The 19693-nt window shown below is 36.1% G+C and overlaps 1 protein-coding gene across 1 annotated transcript in view; it reads left to right on the top strand.

Annotated features, from left to right (window-relative positions):
- The window catches only part of DPYD (dihydropyrimidine dehydrogenase), a 339118-nt gene that overhangs the window by 140794 nt on the left and 178631 nt on the right, over positions 1-19693 (top strand). Inside the window, exons 9-10 of the mRNA XM_053950943.1 lie at positions 14987-15094; positions 18241-18410. Coding sequence (XP_053806918.1) covers positions 14987-15094; positions 18241-18410 — 278 coding nt within the window. The remainder of the gene's footprint in view (positions 1-14986; positions 15095-18240; positions 18411-19693) is intronic.

The following is a 19693-nucleotide window of genomic DNA, read 5'->3' as shown; positions in this document are numbered from 1 at the left end:
TTTTGGTGACTAAGGTAAGCCCAATTCCATTATTTACTCAGAAAGGGACCGTGAGTATCAAGATGTGCTTTCTGCAAAAAAAGTGTGTGGGACTAATTAGAAAGATGGAAGGAGGTTTTGGAGAGAAGACATCTCAGAAAATAGCTCTTGACCCTTGTGTGAGATCTGTGTTCTCTGGTTTTCCATGTCTGAGCTTTGTTTCTTTGGAGCGTGGGTGGAGGAAGAAGGGGTCTGATTCCTGGTACACTGCCACTGGATTGGAGAGCTCTGTAACTGATAGAAACACACCAGCTATTGAATTTCTCTGTTCTATGAGTGTCTGGTGCCTATGCCCTGACAGGGAATACTTTTCTTTTACCTAACTGTAGTAGTGGATTTTTTAAATCCCAGATGAAAAACTCAGAAATCTTTCCATGGCTTAGGACCTCAACCAGGGCATATTTCATAGAATTGTAAAATAATTGGAAGGGGCCTTTGGCAATTGTCTAGTGTAGCCCCCTAGCTCAAAGCAGGGTCAGCTGGAGCAGGTTGCCTAGGACCATATCCAGTTTTGAACATCTCTGAATACATAAGAATGCTTGCTCTGAAAGTCTCCTGGCTCTCCTGAGGTTCTTTTCCTCCACATCAGTAATGTACAGCCATACAGATCTTTTGGCAGACAAGGGATGGGTCCCAAAGGTACTTAGGGCCAAATCAATCAGAGTATTTAGGTGCACACCTAGGAAGGGATTTGTTTGAGGTACTGTACTCAGTTTGGTCTGTAACACCTGTAACTGTGTTACAGTTAGTGTCATATTTCTGCAGGGAAACCTTTTTCAAAACTTGATTTTGTTGTGAATGCTTTCACAAATGTATCTGACTTTCACTATCCGACTTGCCTACAAATCCCTACTAGGATTTTCTTCTGGCACTTGGGTAGTCACAAAAGACTTCCAGTTATGTTTCTAGATGTGTTTCTGTGTTCAAAAATTTTTTTACTAATGTGAAAGTAAGCAAGTTTATTATCTTTTGATCTTCTGCATATTTTCATTTTAACTCTAAACAACATGTTATCTGTGGTTGTATTTTATAATTGCGTCTAATTATGTAATTATATCATTGTTTTACTATTGTCAGAAGCTTTTAAAAAAAGTTTGCTGCTTTTTAAAAATTCAGTTTTACTGTTATAATATTACATTGATGAGTTGTTTCTCCTTTGTGCTTTGCATGGACAATGTTTCTGGTAAGGCAGACATAGATAGAATGTAGCAATTTTTTAGCATAAAGAAATTGGATATAATATCTGCTTTCCCGATTTATTAATTAGCCCAGGAAAGTTCGATAGCTAACTGAGGGTTTCCAAACTGTCAAAATATTCAGTGAGAAGTTGATGTTGACATAATTGAAGTTGAATGTATTAATTTTATCTTAGTGATCTAGAAATCAATGCATTTTAATACTGACTTTGTTCTGGGCTGGATCCAAAGCACAGTGAAGGGCCTAATGCTGTGAACAACTAAACTTCTTCTTTAATTGTGCAGCTCTCAGCCATTTCAGATGGTGGAAAGCATATCAAATAGGTAGGTCTAATTATGGACAGAGAGCAAAAGGTTTCTTGACAGTGTGCAGAGATAAATTTGTGAAAAAAAAAAAAAAAAAGGATTATTTAAAATTAGCTTAGTCTCTGCTTATATGTTTGCATTATAGCATATCCTCAGAGCTTTTGAAAGTTTTGAACTAAACTCCTTTTAGTTCAAAACAACAGCAAATCCATATAATTCCATAGATCCCCAAATAGCCTTTGTTTCAATAAGCCTGTTTTTGTGACTCTCACAGAAATTTATTTTCAGTTTTCTTCTGATGGATTAATAGAAAAGCTGCATTTACTAGAACTGCCAAATTTTACGTTTGACAAGAAATTAAATCTATTTTAAAAAGAAAGAACAGCACAAGCTGTATCTTAGATTATGCTAGTGCCATTGGATTTCGGCACTTGAAATTTGAAATTTCAAGAGCAGATTTTACATACAAGAGAAACCTGTAAGCAAATTGAAAATGCTGTTTAGGATTCATAGAGTAACAAAATGCATACTCCATCTCTGACATAATATGTCTTGAGGTTTATGAAATATTTTTTCATCGGATTATAATATTTAAAGTAATTAAAGATACAATTTGCTATTTAATAAACAATGCATTTTGTAACTTCATTAAAGATGCTGCCTTTCTTAATTGTAATGGTCCAAAAGGTTGTCAGTGAACTGTACATTAACTGCAGAGATAATAATGATTTTATATGCTAATAATTTTTAAATTAATAACTCATGTAGTAACTCATGTAGTTTTTCAGCCACATGGGGAAAATAATTCACATTCTTAAAGCTTACTTTGGTATTAACCACTTTACTTGGGGATGGTGGATATCCTCGTATAAAATGTTCATTTGTTTTACATTAGCACTAATGCAAGCATGTAGGACCCACTGGTGTGAAAGGATTAAAAACAGCAGCATTAGACAAGCATGAACATTTCAGAGAGAAATCCTTGTTAGAGGGACCTATTGTGACTGTGTAACTTGATTTTCTATTTATTGATCTTGTTTTTGTTACCATTTGAAACTCTCTTCAGAGAGAACCTTCCTATTGTAGTACTGCAAATACAAAAGTCTGCACCAGGCAGATGTAAAGGATTCATGTTCACTCCCAGGTAGATTTGTGTGCCTTGGCTGGCTTTAGCATGGGTTGGATGGCTTTTTAGAAGAAACATATGCTCCCTTGCATCATTTGCATCATCACTGCAGGTAATTTGAATAGTCTCATTTTAACTTTCTGACATCTTTGTCATAGAAATCTCTTCATGGACTGAAAAAAGACATACAGTCCTACCTCACTGATGCTTTATTGCAAAAAAAAATTTTGCTTAAAAAAATAATAGATTTCCCATTTTGAATGTTTTACTTCCCCACCAAGAGAATAAGTTGAAGGGGAGGAGGAAGCTTCTGTGAATGCCTGTGCAGGTATCTCCACCTACAAGCCAAGTACCTGACCCATGATCTCCAGTGACCATGTTTCACTTCATCTTCCTCACTGCTGGGCTTCGAGGAGGCATTTCGAGATGTGCACCCCCATTTCTCTGGCTGTTTTCTAGATAGTAGCCTTAGAGCATTGGAGGTTCAACTGCATTGTATTTTTGACCCAAAGTCTCAGATTTAGTGCCCTGTCATCAGTATGGGAAATGCCTACGGAAAATGCAGGCGCTTGATGGAAATTGTTTAATTAGTTAATAAAGACACTTTGTCTTCAAGTGAAATGTTATGTGGAATGCCACATATGCTATTCTTGAGAAAGGAATTCAGATTTAGTTAATAAATTAAAAAAACTTTAGACAATTCATGAGTTCTTTCTGTCATTTACCCTTACTCAGAACAGGACTTGGTCAAAGCATGAATTTGCTTAGTTATTTCCAGTATGGAAAACTATGAAAGGGTAGCTATGCAGTAGCTGTAAATGTTTCTGAGCTGATCTACCTGTGTAGGAAAATATAAGTTTAACAGAATATTTACATGAAACTCCTTGCTACAGCTGCTTTTAAAAGGAAAGGCAGATAAATACGTGCTTAATGATAAGGACATTGATGTGTAGGGGGTAAATGACCTGCTTGAGAATGCTTATTGACCCTCCAGCATGTTACAAGAATGTCATATTTGTTGCAGGGTATTCTGTACTGACAGTGTGTGACAATCTGAGAAGATAAAGGCTCTGATGACACATTCTTATTATTCACCTGCAATTATGAAACTCTGTGTGCTTTTTTTTCATAATTCATAGTGAACACTGGAGTATAATCATGTTGAAAGTGTCTCTTCAGAATGTTGCTTTAAAGAAATGAGTAAGAAAATCTTCTCAAATGTTTTGATAGATGATTCATGGCACTGGAGCTGCTGATGAGGAGCCAATATAGCCAAGTCTATAAATATGCAGTTACGAGAACTCTGGAAACATGAATTCGGGTAGTGTGACAGATTCAAAAAGCACTTTTTCTACTGGAGTAGGTTTCTAAAGTTGCTCTCTTCCTGTTCTACATTCAGATGCCGTTGTCTAATTAGGCTAATTGGCTGGCAAATTTGCCAGCTTTTAAATTAAATTAGTTTGGAGGTGAAAGAACAAATACCATCAGAAACGTAATTTATTCTTTCTTTCCATAATAATTGTTTCTTTTTAACTGAGCAGAGCTAGCCTTTACTACTTTTAGGGAATTTCTGCTTAATTTACTGTATATGACACATTTCCAGAAGAAAGGAATATTGGCAGCCTATTACTAAACCTTTAAGCAAAGTAATCATAATGGAGAGACTGACCTCCACCTTACCTGGCAGTAATGGATAAAGCTTCAGCAAATAACAGTTACCTGATGTTATTTTAACAAATTCACCTTTCCTTAAGTCTGTACATGTGCATTTTCCTGTGTTTCTCATTGCTTCTGAAGATCCAAAATACACTGCGGGTAATGAGAATGAATGATAGCCTAGATGTGTTTTTTCTTTCAACTGCTGGTTGTATTAAATCCACAGCTCCTGTGCAGACCTACAAATCTATAACATCCGTTTCAGATGAATTTGGAAACAAGGGGCTGCGTTCTTTTATTCTTGGTGCAGAGATTAAAATTGATCACAGTAGACACAAGGGAGCAGATTTGAGTATCACAGCTCAATGTGGTTAACTGGGATAGTGCACGGCTCCTGTACTCCTTAACTGTGCACATACAGGTTACGAATATTATTGATTGCAAGGGTCAGGGGAGGCTGCAGGGAGGTTATGCTGCATGATGCTATTTGGTAATTTTTAAGGGACAAGAGCTATGAACTCTCATAGCATCTGGGACAGGTACAGTTTAAACCTGACAAATGGAGATTTATTTTTGTGTGAGCTGGTAAAGCTCTTCAGATAGAAATAATAAATGGAAATTTGATAGGATGGGTTTTTTATCATAGGTCAAATATTGTACTGTAGAAAAAGGGAAAAAAGAAATTTAATTATTACCTTTTCAAGAGAATGTACTGATGATAGGTTTTCAGTTGTAGATCTGTGCTGCAGGATAATGAATAATGTTTAGAAGTCTTTCTTGAGGCATAGTTTTAAAATATATGTAGAGAGGGTTTACCTGAAGTGATTAAAAAATGCAGAGTAGGCAAATGATACAGTAGTAGTTACTGAATACATTTTATAGTATCTTTTTGTTCTTTCATGTGGACAAAAACAGTATATAAATATGCTAAGATTTAAGATGAGACAATATAATACATTAACAAAGAACTGGGAAAAAAATGTCTTTCCTATATTGAAATTTCACATAGAGTGCTAATTGCTCATTAGCTTTTGGCAGACCTTGCTGAATGACATTGATGACTTCTACATATAAAAAAAAATCAAAAAGATGAATCCTTGTAATGTTTAAAAATAGGAATGACCAGAAAGTCCTGTATTTTGCAAATATTACTTAGCATGTGGGATTTACTTCCTGAAGGAATAAGTTTTTACAAATATGTCATATAGATCCAGTTACACAGGGTGCAAAGCTGTGATTGACTCAGCCTATTGTTTCAGAGCCACTATATCGAAACAGAATGGGAGCTGTGGAAGTAGTGTGCAGCAGAGGATAGTTGTGGGTTTAAGACAAATGACTGTAGTTAGATATTTCTATGATTCTTTACTGCTCTCTTCCTTCAAATTTAGGAAGCAGTATTATAAAGATCAGTGTTTAGAATTGCAACACAGATACCACCTATTGTCTATTATATTCCTAATCTATCAAAAATGCAGGTTGATTTTAGGCAGTATAAATTGATGTTGTCTCAGTATACCTCATTGCAACTTCCTTGCTGTACAGTGCCTGAGGTCTGACAAAGGTGTTATTCCAGGATATTAATGACTTAATTACTGCTCATATATTTCTACAGGATGAATTTGCTGCCTTTGATGGTGTTTTTTCATCTGTTGCTTTGTGATAGTGTAGAGGCTTAGTGTTTATTTTTCTTCATGTTGCCAACTAAGTATTTGTGGTTTTTTCTTTGTGAATGTTTATCATCAATTTTGCTCTCATTTTATCCATTCCCAGTGTATTTATTGTACATAGCCTCTATTGATCCAGCTTTTCAAGATTTTTTCCCATGTTTTGAAATGAAAAATTAATATGAAGATATATTTTCTATGTTAACATTTGATTTTCTCTTTATAAATTTTCATTTGCTTAGATTATTTAAATATACCAGCATGACTGCTTATAAACAGGGCATATTAAGTTATAATGAGTCTGCCTGGGGAAAGATATTGTTTCCATTGCAAACAGGTATAGTAGTATTTTCTGCTTTCTTTTCAGGAGTCTGTTGCTCTCAGTCTCACAATCCAGTTTATTTTGCTTTCTCTCCCACATATTTGGATTTTCTGTACTGGATAAAAATCATTTTACTGTGACATATGGTTTCTGAGATGATAGATTTTTTTTGTGTCCTTTAAGTTACTGATAGGCAGTACCTGAGGGGTGATGTTGCTTTGGGGTCACTCAGCACATTTACTGAGCACAAATAAGCACTGGGACCAGTTTGTGTTCCTCTAGAGTGTGCAGCCTATCACACTGGCAAATATTATCTGGCTGGTGTCAGGAGGAAGCACAGCCCCCCTGTCTTTCCTTTGGCAGGTTGCTGCTAGGAACAAACTTGTAGAAGGAAGAGGAAAAGGAAATGACAACATTAGCATGTCAGATCTAAAACTTCAGCCTTCCTGGTTCAAGAATGCTTCTGAAAAATGACAGCTCAATTCCATGGTGGGAAGTGACCAAATTCCAGTCAGGACTAAAATTCAGTTTAGCTTTATTGTAAGCAGACTGTAGCAAGCTCTACTCCTGGGTGGAATGATGCATTCTTGTGGTAGAGATGGATTGGACTCAGACTGCTAAATTCATTTTCGCTAGTGACCTTTTCAAATTTGTCGCCAGTATAATAAATGTTGCCAAGATGACTTAAGAAAGGTTTGCAGCAATATTGCACTTTATTCTTTACAGCAGATGTTTCTTCAGTTACTCTGTATTACAATTTACAGAACTCTTATGTTCTACAAATCAAGATTCATAGCAAACTGTTTCAGTGCTTTAAGTCCTGCAATAAACAACACCAGGCAGAACAGAACCAGAGGGAAGGTAAGCAGACATCTGCATTCATCCTTCTCTGTGATAAGGTTTGCTTCATAGTGATCTTTGCATTTCAGCAAGTTCATTCACCAGGGCTACCAGCTAACTTCTTAAAATCCTCAACTTCATTACTTCAAATATGGGGAACATTAAGTATCAGTTTTCAAACACAGAAGAAAGGCTAGAATTACCATCTGTTTCTTAATTTAGAAATCTGTATATGTTTGTACAATCTAGTATTACTTCTTCTAGTGTGTAAAGAATTATGTTTCAAAAACACTTAATGATATTGTATGCTTCAGTTCTGAGTTACGCATTTTAATAGAGTGCTTTTAAAGGATAAGGGCTCAAAATGTTGAGTTCAAAATCTTCATGGTGCTTAAATGAATAGCCAGATATTGAGATTTGAAAAATTATTACATAATTTCTCCTGATCCTTGTTTTATCATCTTGAAACACTGATGTCTTTCATTAAAATACAGTATTTTAGTCATACTTGAGTGTTGCCTTATTAAAATTCAAAGCACAGGTCCCATAAATTGACCATAATAAAATTAAAACCAGCAATTAAGACTAGATGGAGGGTACAGTAAAGCCTTGAGTATGGCTGGACTGATTACAAAAAAATCAAATGAAGGGTGGAGTCTGTATCTGATGGGGCTAATTAGTTATGGTTAATCTTTGGACACTTTGGCTGATATTAGATGTCAGCCTGATGTGATCATGGGATCACTAGATGTGGTGAGGGCAGACCACAAGGCTGGTTTCTATTCCATGCTCAGGCAGACAGCACTGTGTTGTCATAATCCTGATTTCCATCACTCACATGGATTGATTCTGATCTCTGCCTGTCGTTCCCATCTGCACTTTCTGATGTCTAGCTCGTGTGAATTTTGGCTACCTCTAAACTAGGCTTGGTCAATTGGTACTCAAAGAGAAATTGGATTATAAGAACAAATTTAGTGCTAAATAATCTGACTCCCTCGCTCCTATTATTTCTTTACCATTTGCAGGAGTTCAGATACTGTGTCTCATTTCGCAACAAAGTAAGGTGTGAGACCTACAGACTGCATTGCCTGCAGGTTCAGCTGCTTATTCAGATGTTCTTAAAAGTCGTGGTATGGCTATAGCTGTTCAGTTTAGAATGCACTGCAGCAATTGTGTATGGCTCATGCTGGTAGATGTGAAGGGTGTTTTCACATATGCTGTACACACTGTTCATTCTAACTGAGGGTAAGAGTAGGCTAACCCTAGTGTAGTTATTTTACTTTTTTCCCTTTACTTCTAATTTTCTATGAATGTGGCCTTTAGCCATCGTTAGGGAATAACTCCTAAAAAGCTTGCAAGCATACATTTTCCAAAGAAAATAAATCATTGATAAAAACTACAGAAAAGGAGCAGTTATATTACAAAATTAATCTACCAGACTTAGAGAAAACAAATTTGAAGGAGCCACCTGCTGTGGAGATGAGGCAGTAATCTCAACAGCAGGAAATAAAGGGAGGGAGGGAGAAAATACAAAAGCACAGACATTAAAAAAGTAATTAAAACACTTATCTCCATCGACATACGTATCAAACAAAAAAAATCAACCACCTAGAAAACATACTCTATGGAATGTCACAACAGGAAGTAACAAAGCTGTCCCCATAAAAAAAAATCTCCAGCAAAATGAGAGAGATTCTTTACAAATACGAGCCTCAAAAGTATTTACTGAAGTGCTAATCACTAATGGACTGACCTTGAGAAAAGCAGAGTACTTGCAGAGTATTTGCAACTTTTCTGAAAGTCTAGATGCCCAGTATGAATCCTTTAAAAATGTAGAGGAAGTTACACTCTAGATAGCAATGGCTGTCTTTCCACGCATGGTGCATGTCATAGCATGAGTTGTACTGGTGTATTTAGCATAATCAGCTCTAAGGCACACTGTATTTGGACTATGCATTTCAATATAGATAATTTCTAAATTGTGCAGTATTGACCCAGGGACAGCAATGTTACCAGTACAGGTGTGGGTGAATGTAGCTTCTAAGAAACAAATATGTAGAGCATATCCCACTGCATACAAGTAGTTCCTGTCATGTCTAGGTAAAACTACGCATTTGACAGTTATGAAAGTGTACGGTTTCAGTGTAATCATTCAAGAAAATAACATATTTAAAACTCGTTGGCCAATTTATACATATCGTGGATTGTGTGACATGAAATAAAAGTGCTTTAAATATATAGATTTTGATCTCTAGTTCCCCAGCCCACAAAAGAGACTTGTTCAAGATCAGAGCAATCAGAATTACTAAAGTAGTGCTCATGTGCTTGGATTTTACAGTGTGCCATGTACCTTTGTTGTCACAGTCTAACCATATGGTACCTGCAGCTGCAAGTCTCTGGGCAAGTGTGAAATGTCATCAGATGTGCTACATCTGAAATATCTTTGTATGGGCTCACAAGGAGCAAGTTGGAACACTCAGTGTGTAAAAAGGCAGGGACATGGAACAAAATGGTGTTTTTCTGTTAATTTAAAAGGACCCTTTCAGAAGACAAATGGTGGATGTAGAATTTACCTTCAGAGGGAAATTACCATAGCTCTGTACCTATCTCAGCATATCTTTTTCAAGAAAATGAAAACAAAAAATATTTAAAAACTTCGTTAACAAAAAAAAAATATCAGAAATTGCAATTTCCTCTATAAAATTCACATCAGTCTCTGGCCATCAGCCTTCCATGGCTCCTTTCCCCAGGACACATGAAGGGGCACAGCCTTCTCCTGGCCAGAGGTGCAGAACTGCTGCTGCAGAATCTGTGCTGCCTCCTTGCCAGGCTGTGCTCAAGTTTCTTCTGCTGAGTAGCAGGCCAGGGCTCAGCTTGTCTGGGCTCGGCCTCTTGGATATTATTTCAGAAGATTTGCATTGCCACCAGAGCAGATATGCAGAAAATCAATCCCATCTTTCTTCTCTCCAGTTTTGTATGGGATTCACGGATTTTTCTCCTCATTCTCAGTAATATCTGACAGTTAAAGCCTTTCCACCCAATCCTAGGATTTCCTGTAATGGAGGCTGTGAAGGACAGGAGAGGAGTTTTCCTTGTAAATGTGATTTTAAAAAGTCTGGTTTAACTCTGAAACAGAAGCACTGAGATGTTAAAGACGTGGAAAGATGTCCTTGCCCTCTAACTTTCTAGCTCCAGATGTGTAAGGCAAGAGAAAATTAAAAAATAGTCCATAAATTGGTGAATGGGGTTTGATGTTTAGCTTCCTTGTTTTAAAAGTTAGAAAAAGGAATATGCATAGACAGTCAATCACATTTTGTTTATTTTTGATTGAATTTGGATAAATATATGCATGCAATGCAATTACAAAACAAATTTGAATGGTTCAATATAAAAAAAATGTACAAAGTAAGTGTCTTCACTTTTAAAAAGTAGCTCTTGGTATTTTCAAACACAGATTGCTTTCACCAGCAAAATTCAGTTTTATCACAATTAAAAATGAAAGCAAGAAACCTTTTCAGTGTTTGATGTGAGGAAAATGAGGAAAAAAATGTTCTAGTTAGTTTTGTCCCTGTATATTTACCCTTCACCTTCAGCTCCATTTTATCTTTTTGTCTGGAGATGTGTTTTTAGTCAGCTGCCAGTGAAAACTACATTTGACCCTTATTGAGGATGAGAGCTTATTTTGTGTGTAGTTGTTAAGATCAGTTGAGAAGTTCATTTGAAACTGCAGATTTGCCCAGCCATGTCAGATTTCAGTAACCCAAAGAGCAAGTTCAGGCTCAGAAGCTGTTGCTGGGGAGAGGGCATTGGATCAAAATAGGAGATAGGTATGCAGTGCCTGTACTTGCTTTAGTTTCCCTTTCCAGATCAGGCTCATTGTTGGAGTAGTAGCAGACTTAGCTGACTGATGTGTTGACATGCCTGGATTTATTTGATGCAGCAGCTGAGTGGACTTGGTGCCCTGCTCTGCAAGCCAATCCCTTGCATTGTCTATGCATCACTCTGGTACATTGCCTTGTACATCTGACAAATTTACTCTAATCATTTAGCAATTCATATCTCAACTGGACTAGGGAATTGTGCCTAAATTTTCTGTAAAGGGAAACAATGGACTTGAGACTGTGCACGAAGAAAATTGATATGCATCAGTATTGTGAGAACAGAGAGTACAAGATCTTAACAGGAGGCAGATGATGTTTTTGCTAATACATATGTGCACATATATATTTATATGTATATATAAAGGATATAAAAAGGAGAAGTTAAATTTGTGTTTTCCAAAGCCACTGTTGCAGTGGTTAAGGACTATGGAAAGTATATGGTATGTCATACATGGGAGAGAGGTGCTGAGGAATTGCAAACTGGAGAAAGACTTGTGGGGTTCAAATGAAGGAAAGAAGCAAAGAGAGTAGTGGTGCCTACTGAGAGATAGCTGGAGCACCTGGAGATGGAAGGCAGAGCACAGCAAACCAGAGGGTCAGGAATCAAGATGAATTGCTTTCTGTGCTGCACCTGACCCAGATTGGGACTGTCTAGGTTAGATTTTGCAAAGCTGAACTAGATCTGTCATGCAAGCTGTTATTTTCACAATGTTTCTACTTTCTCTATTCTTAGTAAATGCAGTTTTCCACAGCCCATGAGGCTTCATTGCGTGGTTTGGATATCAGTTGCTTCAGAAGCTTGTTCCCTGGCATCAGCAAGCAAAGCAGCTGAGGCTTCAGGCAGCCCAGGGCTGTGGCTGCAGAAGATGAGGGGCTAAGCACAGCCCTCTGCTTGTAGAAGGGTGTGCAGAGGCCATCCAAACACCAGCAGGGAGCTGCCTTTCTAATCTGCCTCCTCTTGCTTGCCCTTCAAAAGAGTTGTTCTTCAGTGCAGGGGAAGGAAATAATTGTTATCACTAGATACTGATACAGATTATTTAAAGATGGAAGATGTGGGATAGTGACAGATTGTTTCAGAACATGAAATACCAAATAATAAAAAAATCTATTTAGATACCTTGCAAGTGGATTTGGAGAACAGAGAACTGACTTACTTGGCTTCAACCTAAAAACTAGGGAAAAGACCTTATCTTTTTCGCAGCATTTTTTGTTGGGTGGCTCTTGGCTATGTTTTATTAATGTGTGATTTCCCTTTTTCTAAAGATTCTCTCTGATTTATCTTCAAAGAGTATTTCTCTTGGTTCATTATTTTGACCTAAATTGTGTCTTTCATAGGTGACTGGGTTTTTTTAAATTTTATTTCTTCTCTGAAACCATTTGCTCAAAACTGCATTTTTCCTCTACAGCTATTTTTCGTTAAGTATTCTCTCTCCCAAGAAGCTGTTGGCTATTTATCAATATTTGATCTCTCTGTAAAGCATACTTCTGTGGGGTGGATGTTTATTATGAAATGGTGTCTCTAAAGTGAATCTTATCTGTTCTTGATCTCTTTCTCTGTCTGCCTCAGTCTGCCTCTTTCTTAGCTTGCCTAGTGGCTTGAAGAAGTACTAAATCTCTCTATTTTAACAAAAATAAATGCAGTAATTACAATAGCAAATACTGAACAGCAAAAGGAGATGCATCAGAATCCAGCACAATACAATTTCCAGCAGGTACTTAGCAATCTTCAATCTGTGCGAAGTGTTTATAAGTATAAGAGAAGTAATTCCCTGCATTTCCTTAAAATGTAAATATCACAAAACGGCTTTCCAGGGAGTTTTCAGCAAAATGAAAATAGTAAAATAAATAGCAGATATTGCCACGTATATTGACTAACTCTTTGGCAGTTGTTTGGTCATATTGGCCAGGCTAAACATTATTGAACCCAATGCACTCTTAATCCACTCCTTTTATTTCAGTGATGAAACTGAAAAGGCTAGTGATGAACCTAGACAAAGAACATTGCAACATTTCCTTTATTATACTCTTTATTCAGCCTATGGGAGCTAAAATACTGATGCTGTTAGAGACCAAATAGTTTTCATTAGGAGATGATTAAAGCAGCAAAAAAAAAAAAAAAAGGGAAAAAATATTTTGAGGGTTTCTCTTTGAGTTTGAATGGAGGTACATATTAGGTGGAAAGGAAATTATTTTTAATGCAGGCTGCACATCCCACTAATGACAAGAGTATTTCTCCCAAGAGTAAAGTGAGGCCTCTGAGTTGGTTTATGGATATCTCAATAGACATGGTTGCATTACTCTGTCCTCTGCCTGCAGGCAGTAACTGAGAGCTTTTTCTGAGGTACTCTTCTTCCCATAGATGATTTTGCAATATATACATAGAGAAAAATCGATGCCCTTTTAAAAATAGTTTCTTTAATGCATTTTACATATTGTACTTTCAATAGTACTAAGTATTTCTGGCAGCCTCTTAAGATATCCATTATTCATTATCTGAAATTTCAGTCTACCCAGAAAGTACAGCATTCAAAGGTCTTGAAGTTCAGGACGTGCTAGTATTTTTTAACTTTGTTTTTCTGAATATCCAACTATAGATCAGTATTGGTTTCAGAGCCGAGTGTTCAGCAACTGAGTCATGATTTTTCTTTAGAAATAGAGATAAAATTTCAGGATTTTTTAATTTGCTTTTTGGCTTGTAAGCATTTTTAATTCACTGAAAGTATATTTTGTTTTGCTTCACTAAACCTAATAAATCTAAAAATGTATTTTATTTTTCTAGTATTATAGTATCTTCATTCAGAGTTCTAAATGTTCAGAAAACTTCCTTCATATAGGTAACTCATGAAAAAGTACTAAGTTTTCTCATTAGGTAGTTCTGGTCATATGCTGTAATGAGACAGATTTTTGTTGCTTAATTAATAGAAAAAGACCCCAAACCTTCCCTATTTGGAAAAGTGCTCCTCAACGTGCAATTCTGCATTATTGTAGATGCTAAAATTGTGTTCTTAGGGTTTTCCTGACCAGTGTGTCTCAAAGAGGAGTAATATTAGTCTGCTGCCACCCATGCCTGAGAATGGAGGGCTCACAGATTGCTTTGTGTGCTCCTGTTCTTCCTGCTTGCTCTGAGGATGCCGCAGTGCTAGTATGTTTTCTTACAAAAATTGTTGGCATTTACTCAATTTCATTATGTAATTATTAATTAGCATACTTTTGATAATATTATGAGGTTTTAGATGTAAATATGAAAGTTGAAACTGTTGAAAATACCATGATTGCATTTGCATGAATAAAATTGCTTAACTGGTGTGTCAGCTGGGCTAGCTTTTGGTGCTGTCCAACCATTCACATCAAGATGAGGTGATGTTCTTTGGTAATTGGAAGATGCTTTTTGCTGCTTTCTTTTAACTGAAAGGTATTTGTTGCTATTAATAGTTGTGAAGTGAATCCTTGTTTGTATCCTACAGATTCTGTTTAAATATGTGCTTTTGATAACTAGGAAGAAATGTCAGCCAATCAGGACTTCAAGGTTTGAGAAAATAATCAAAAATGGCAAGAAGATGATGGTGTACAAATACTTACAGATCAGACCTACAGCACTACCATTTGTCCTCCTCCCCTCATTAGTTAAGCTGTTACTGCCTCATTTGTATTATCTGCTTTTGCACCCTGTTCTCTCTAATCCTTTCCCCTGCATTCGTTTTGTTATGAGTTATACAAGTACACACATTGTTGAGGAACCTGATTTTCAAGTGCTTGTGCTGTTAAACAATCAAAAAAAAAAACACATTATCACAGTTATGTAAGCTGCAGTTGCAATATTATTTTGGAAACATCTAAGGGTTTGTGAAAGTGCTTGTATTGACAATCGTTTTGAGAACATGAGTGTAATTCAAAATATATGTTGGTTGCTAAAATCTCCTGTGTCATTCTTATGTGCCATAAAATATCTATTTCAGGTTTGCCAGAACCAAACAGAGACAGTATATTCCAAGGACTGAGAATGAATCAAGGATTCTACACATCTAAAGACTTCTTACCTTTGGTAGCAATGGCAAGTAAACCAGGTGTGTGGTACTATGTTCTTGTTGTAATCCCATTCAATAAGTCATTAGCAGTTATTATTATATCAAACTGTCTGGCTACAAAGCAGCACATCCAGTTACAAAGTGCCTTCCACTGAATATGTCTGGGACAGGGTTTTCTCTTGGTGAGTGGCAACCTCAGGAGCATGGTCTACAAAGTTAGTCCCAGAGATTATAAACTGAATAATCATGTATATAAATCTAAATTTATGGCAAATAATTTTCCCTAATAAGTTATATTTGTTATTTTGAATTATAGTAAAAAGATAAGCTTCTCCTTTGTATGAAGTATCTCGATAAAAAGAGTATATATAAGATAATTTGAAAAAATCTGATATTAAAAAAGATGTTTCTGACTGACATAAGCAGCTGATTGGTAGATTGTAGATAAATTCTTTTACTTGATCCCAAGTCATATGCTGCAGGTTTTACAGACACATTTAAATCAGCACTGGTTCCTTACCCAATGAACTTACAGTCTAAAACTCAGGACAACAGGAGCATGACAGGAGTTAATAAGAAAGTGCTCAGTTCATAGGCACCAAATGCAGTCTTGTTTTATGGTTTCACATCTTTCTTTGAGCTCAGAGATGGCTGCATTTGCTCCCTAAGGAGTACAGATGCTTTCAGTGTCCCTGAATATGAACTTGTAAGCCCCAAATATGTGATTTCTGTGCCACATTTCTTCATGATCTAGATTCCCCAGATAAAAACTAAATTAATTTAGGGGTTTTTTTTTAAATTTATTTAGGACAGAGTGTGGTATTTTACATCTGACTTAATATAACTTGTTTTATCTACAAATTGATTTTCATTTCAGCATTCAGAAATTTCTTGTAGCATCATATAGGATTGCCTGCTTATTTAGTAGACTTTTCTTAAACAATTTTGAGGAATATATATTCTGGGGCAGATTATTCTGCTTATAAAAGTGAAGTTTATTACCCCATTTGATGCATAATATTTCAGAAGTGAAATTCTGCATCACATCTGTCCCATCTCTTTGCTGTTTTCATCAAATGCTTATTTCTGTCTGTTTTCTTAAGCTCAAAGTAATCTTAAATGATTTGGGAGAAAAGGGTGAGCTTTTGGGTTTTCTTTTTGAAGGCAGAAATGTTTAAAAATAAAACAGATTGAGAATATGCAGTGCAATACATTTGTAGATTAACAAAGGAGAAGTAAATTCTGCAAAACAAAACTCTCTTGATACAATTTGACTAAAAATACTTTGTAGAACTCTGAGAAGATACGTAGCAGTTGTGTACTGTAAGTCATCTGCCTGCATGAGGCTCTATATACTGTGATCCACATATTTCAAAATATTGCAAAGTACCCCTCTTGATTAGCTAGCATATGTGATAATGTGTTTTTTTTTTTTTATTAAGTCTACAATGGGAAAAAGGATGAACTTGGAAGAACTAACCTTTTCTGATTGACAGTAATAGATAGGTCTTTGGTGTTGTCTGTTAATTAACATGGTCTCTTTTACTTAATTTTCCTAGTGTCTGTCTGTAGCTATAGCCACCTTTTGCTCTTTAAGGCATGGAATTATAAAATAAAATATACACGTACTACATCCTACTCTATCCTCCTTTTTTTCACCGTGACAGTTATCTAAATAATAGACATAATAGACTTATTCATGGTAAGATACATATTCTGCCTGCTTATTAATTCTGAATGCCACTTGTTAATACATTTTCCTCCAAAAGGGTTTCCTCTTGCAAATACATAGCTGTGAATTTACCTCAGGAGTGTGTTCCGGAGAGCAAAGCAGGCTGCTCTGACTGATGCCTTCTGGACTCACACTCTAATGGCACTCTGAGCTGCCAGCCCCCTGCTTCACTTGTGCTTTTTCCACTGCTCAGTTTGTATGGAGTATTAAGTTCACTAAAAATAAATGAGAAAAGTTTAGAGAGAATTTTAGAGTAAGAATCCTATTAAATAAATAGTAAATGTGACACCACATACATGGGCAGAGGGGAATTTATAGCATTTGTCATTTGCATTTGCAAAATGCATTCATTAAGCTTTTTTCAGATGGAAAGAGAATAGGTGTATTAGGATGTTGCTTCTCACTCTGTTTTTATGTCTAAATGAAAAGGATTGTTTACTTCAGTAATACTTGTGTTCCACAATTCCATGGGAAAATCTGCTATAGTAGGATACTTGAGTTAAAGTACAGTAGGTAAATAGAGAGCTTAGTGCCTCCTGACTGGAACTGTCCTGGACTCGGTGAGAATATAGCTTTTTATTTTTTATGTCAATATTTTTCAACCATTTGTCTAATCAACAGTTAGTTGTTATGATGATGTTATGATGTTATGTATCACTTAAACGTGTGATAAAAGTGCAGTCTCATCCAGGGAACAGATGCAGTGCAGTTTTACTTACCTATTTCTTGTTTAATTGAATCATTAAATACAAGCTGTAGATGATAAACACATAATGTTGTCATTTTCTCCATGTAACTTTTTACAAATTATTTATAGGAAACTACTGTAGATTAAACATTTTCTTCCAGTAGAAGAGCTAGGAATTACTGTAACAATATTCTTTTCCTTCATGTTCATCTGATGAATAGCCTCAGAGAACCATGTCACCACCAGAACAGTGTCAGTGCATTATAGAAATCTGAGGGGACTGATGTTGGTATGCTATTACACAGAACTGTAACTAATAACAACAGGTCATCCTTTTTTGTGTTGTTTTGTTCTGTTTTGTTTTGTTGTTGTTTTGGGGTTTGTTTTTTTTTATTTTTTTTTTTTTTAGCTGGGAGGATAATGAATCTGATGAGAGAGAAACTTACTTTTTGAATAAAAAGATCTCACAATTCTAGTTTCAATCTGACACGACCCAGAATCCTACAAACATGTTGTCACTTGAATTCTTTCTCAATAGAAAGATGCAGCTGCTTAGAGTACTGACTATGAAATTATGTATATGAGCATATCTTAAAAGGGGGAATAAAACTGTCTTTCAGTGGAGCAGAATAATTTGATAGTGACACTCCATGCTTGGAAACTGTAAGATGCAATTTTACACTGCTTCGAGTACAAGTACCTTTTGAGCTGTCATGCAGAAATGGTTTCTCTGCTTGAAAATGGGGTTTTCCTTTTATCTTTCAGGGATGTGTGCCTGTCACTCTCCGTTGCCACCAATACATGGAACTGTGATTGTACTCGGGGCAGGAGACACTGCTTTTGACTGTGCAACATCTGCTCTGCGCTGCGGAGCTCGTCGCGTGTTCGTGGTCTTCAGGAAGGGATTCACTCACATCAGGGCTGTCCCAGAAGAGGTAAAATACAATAGCAGCATTGCTGAGAAGGCATCTTAGGTATTTCTCTGTGGCCTGAAAGCATGCTACAGGTACTTAGCAGACATCTGCTAAAGGTTTTGTTTATAAAAATGTTCTTAAAATGTATGAATGTTTATTAAAGATCTGAGGCTCACTTTGTATACTTTGTATACTCTGTATTTACAAATTACAGAGTAATTTACAAAATTATACAGAGTATACTTTGTATACTCTGTATAATTTTCTACTGTTGTATGTTTCCTGACAGGGCAGAGAGATGTATTTGTAAGCAGGAGATAGAATTTCTTGTAAGTTAGGAAATGAACTAAAATTTTCAATGTTGGAATCAAACAGCCATTAGAGTATTGTAGGTAGCTCTTCAGATCATGGTTAGATTCTATAATGATACCTTCTGGCTGTTGTTTAAGGAACCTCAGTGATTCTGACATTGCCTTGTGAGCCTATAAAAGGCTTTCTTTCTTGCCTTTCCTTCCTTTCTGGTAAGAAAATGACTTACAGTGATTTTGGCTTTGAATCACTGCCAATGATAGTGAAGCAGTGCTATTCATCACATATTTCAGCATTCTATTTGGTTTTTAATTTGGCTTTGTACTTTGGCATTTATTAGGTCATCTGCACATTTTGAAATTATTCTGCTTCCTTAATTTATATGTACTACAGGAGGTTTTTTCCAGATTTTTTTTTTCTTATTTTGGTGGTCTTTTTCTGTTTTCATTTATTTGGTACATTACACTTTTATATACTTGAGACTAGTACACCATCTAATGCATCTTTATCATGAGATTTCTGGTAGTTTGGTTGTCTGTTTCAAGAATGTAGGCACCTTAGATCTTCCAGAAGGGAACTGGTGCAAAGAAAGTAATAGAGGGTTTCTTGGTGCATGATTTACCTATGTTGCTCTTCAGTCAAGAGTTCTAGACACAATGAGATTACTGAAGCCATTGCACAGCCTCATGTGCTATTCAGATTCTTACTATAATCTGAACCAAAATCTTCCATAGAAGCCTGGGTAAATTTCTAAAATTGTCAATTTTTGTACTCATTCAATCATGCAGTGAGCCCTGAAAAAAGTAAAATAAAAGTAGCTTAATTTAGTAATGGCCGTGATAGAATCATGTCAGGTGGGATATTACATATTCAAAAAAGTTGTGTAAATAGAGACAGTCAAATTCTGAAGACGATTGACTTAAGCAGTTTTACCACAGCAGAGATTCAGAAGATCTTAAGTCTGGATTGTCACTGAGAAAACTGTTGCTTGTACA

This window comes from Vidua chalybeata, chromosome 9, assembly GCF_026979565.1.
Source record: "Vidua chalybeata isolate OUT-0048 chromosome 9, bVidCha1 merged haplotype, whole genome shotgun sequence".
In the NCBI taxonomy this organism is placed as follows: domain Eukaryota; kingdom Metazoa; phylum Chordata; class Aves; order Passeriformes; family Viduidae; genus Vidua; species Vidua chalybeata.
This window is presented reverse-complemented; position numbering and strand designations above follow the sequence as displayed.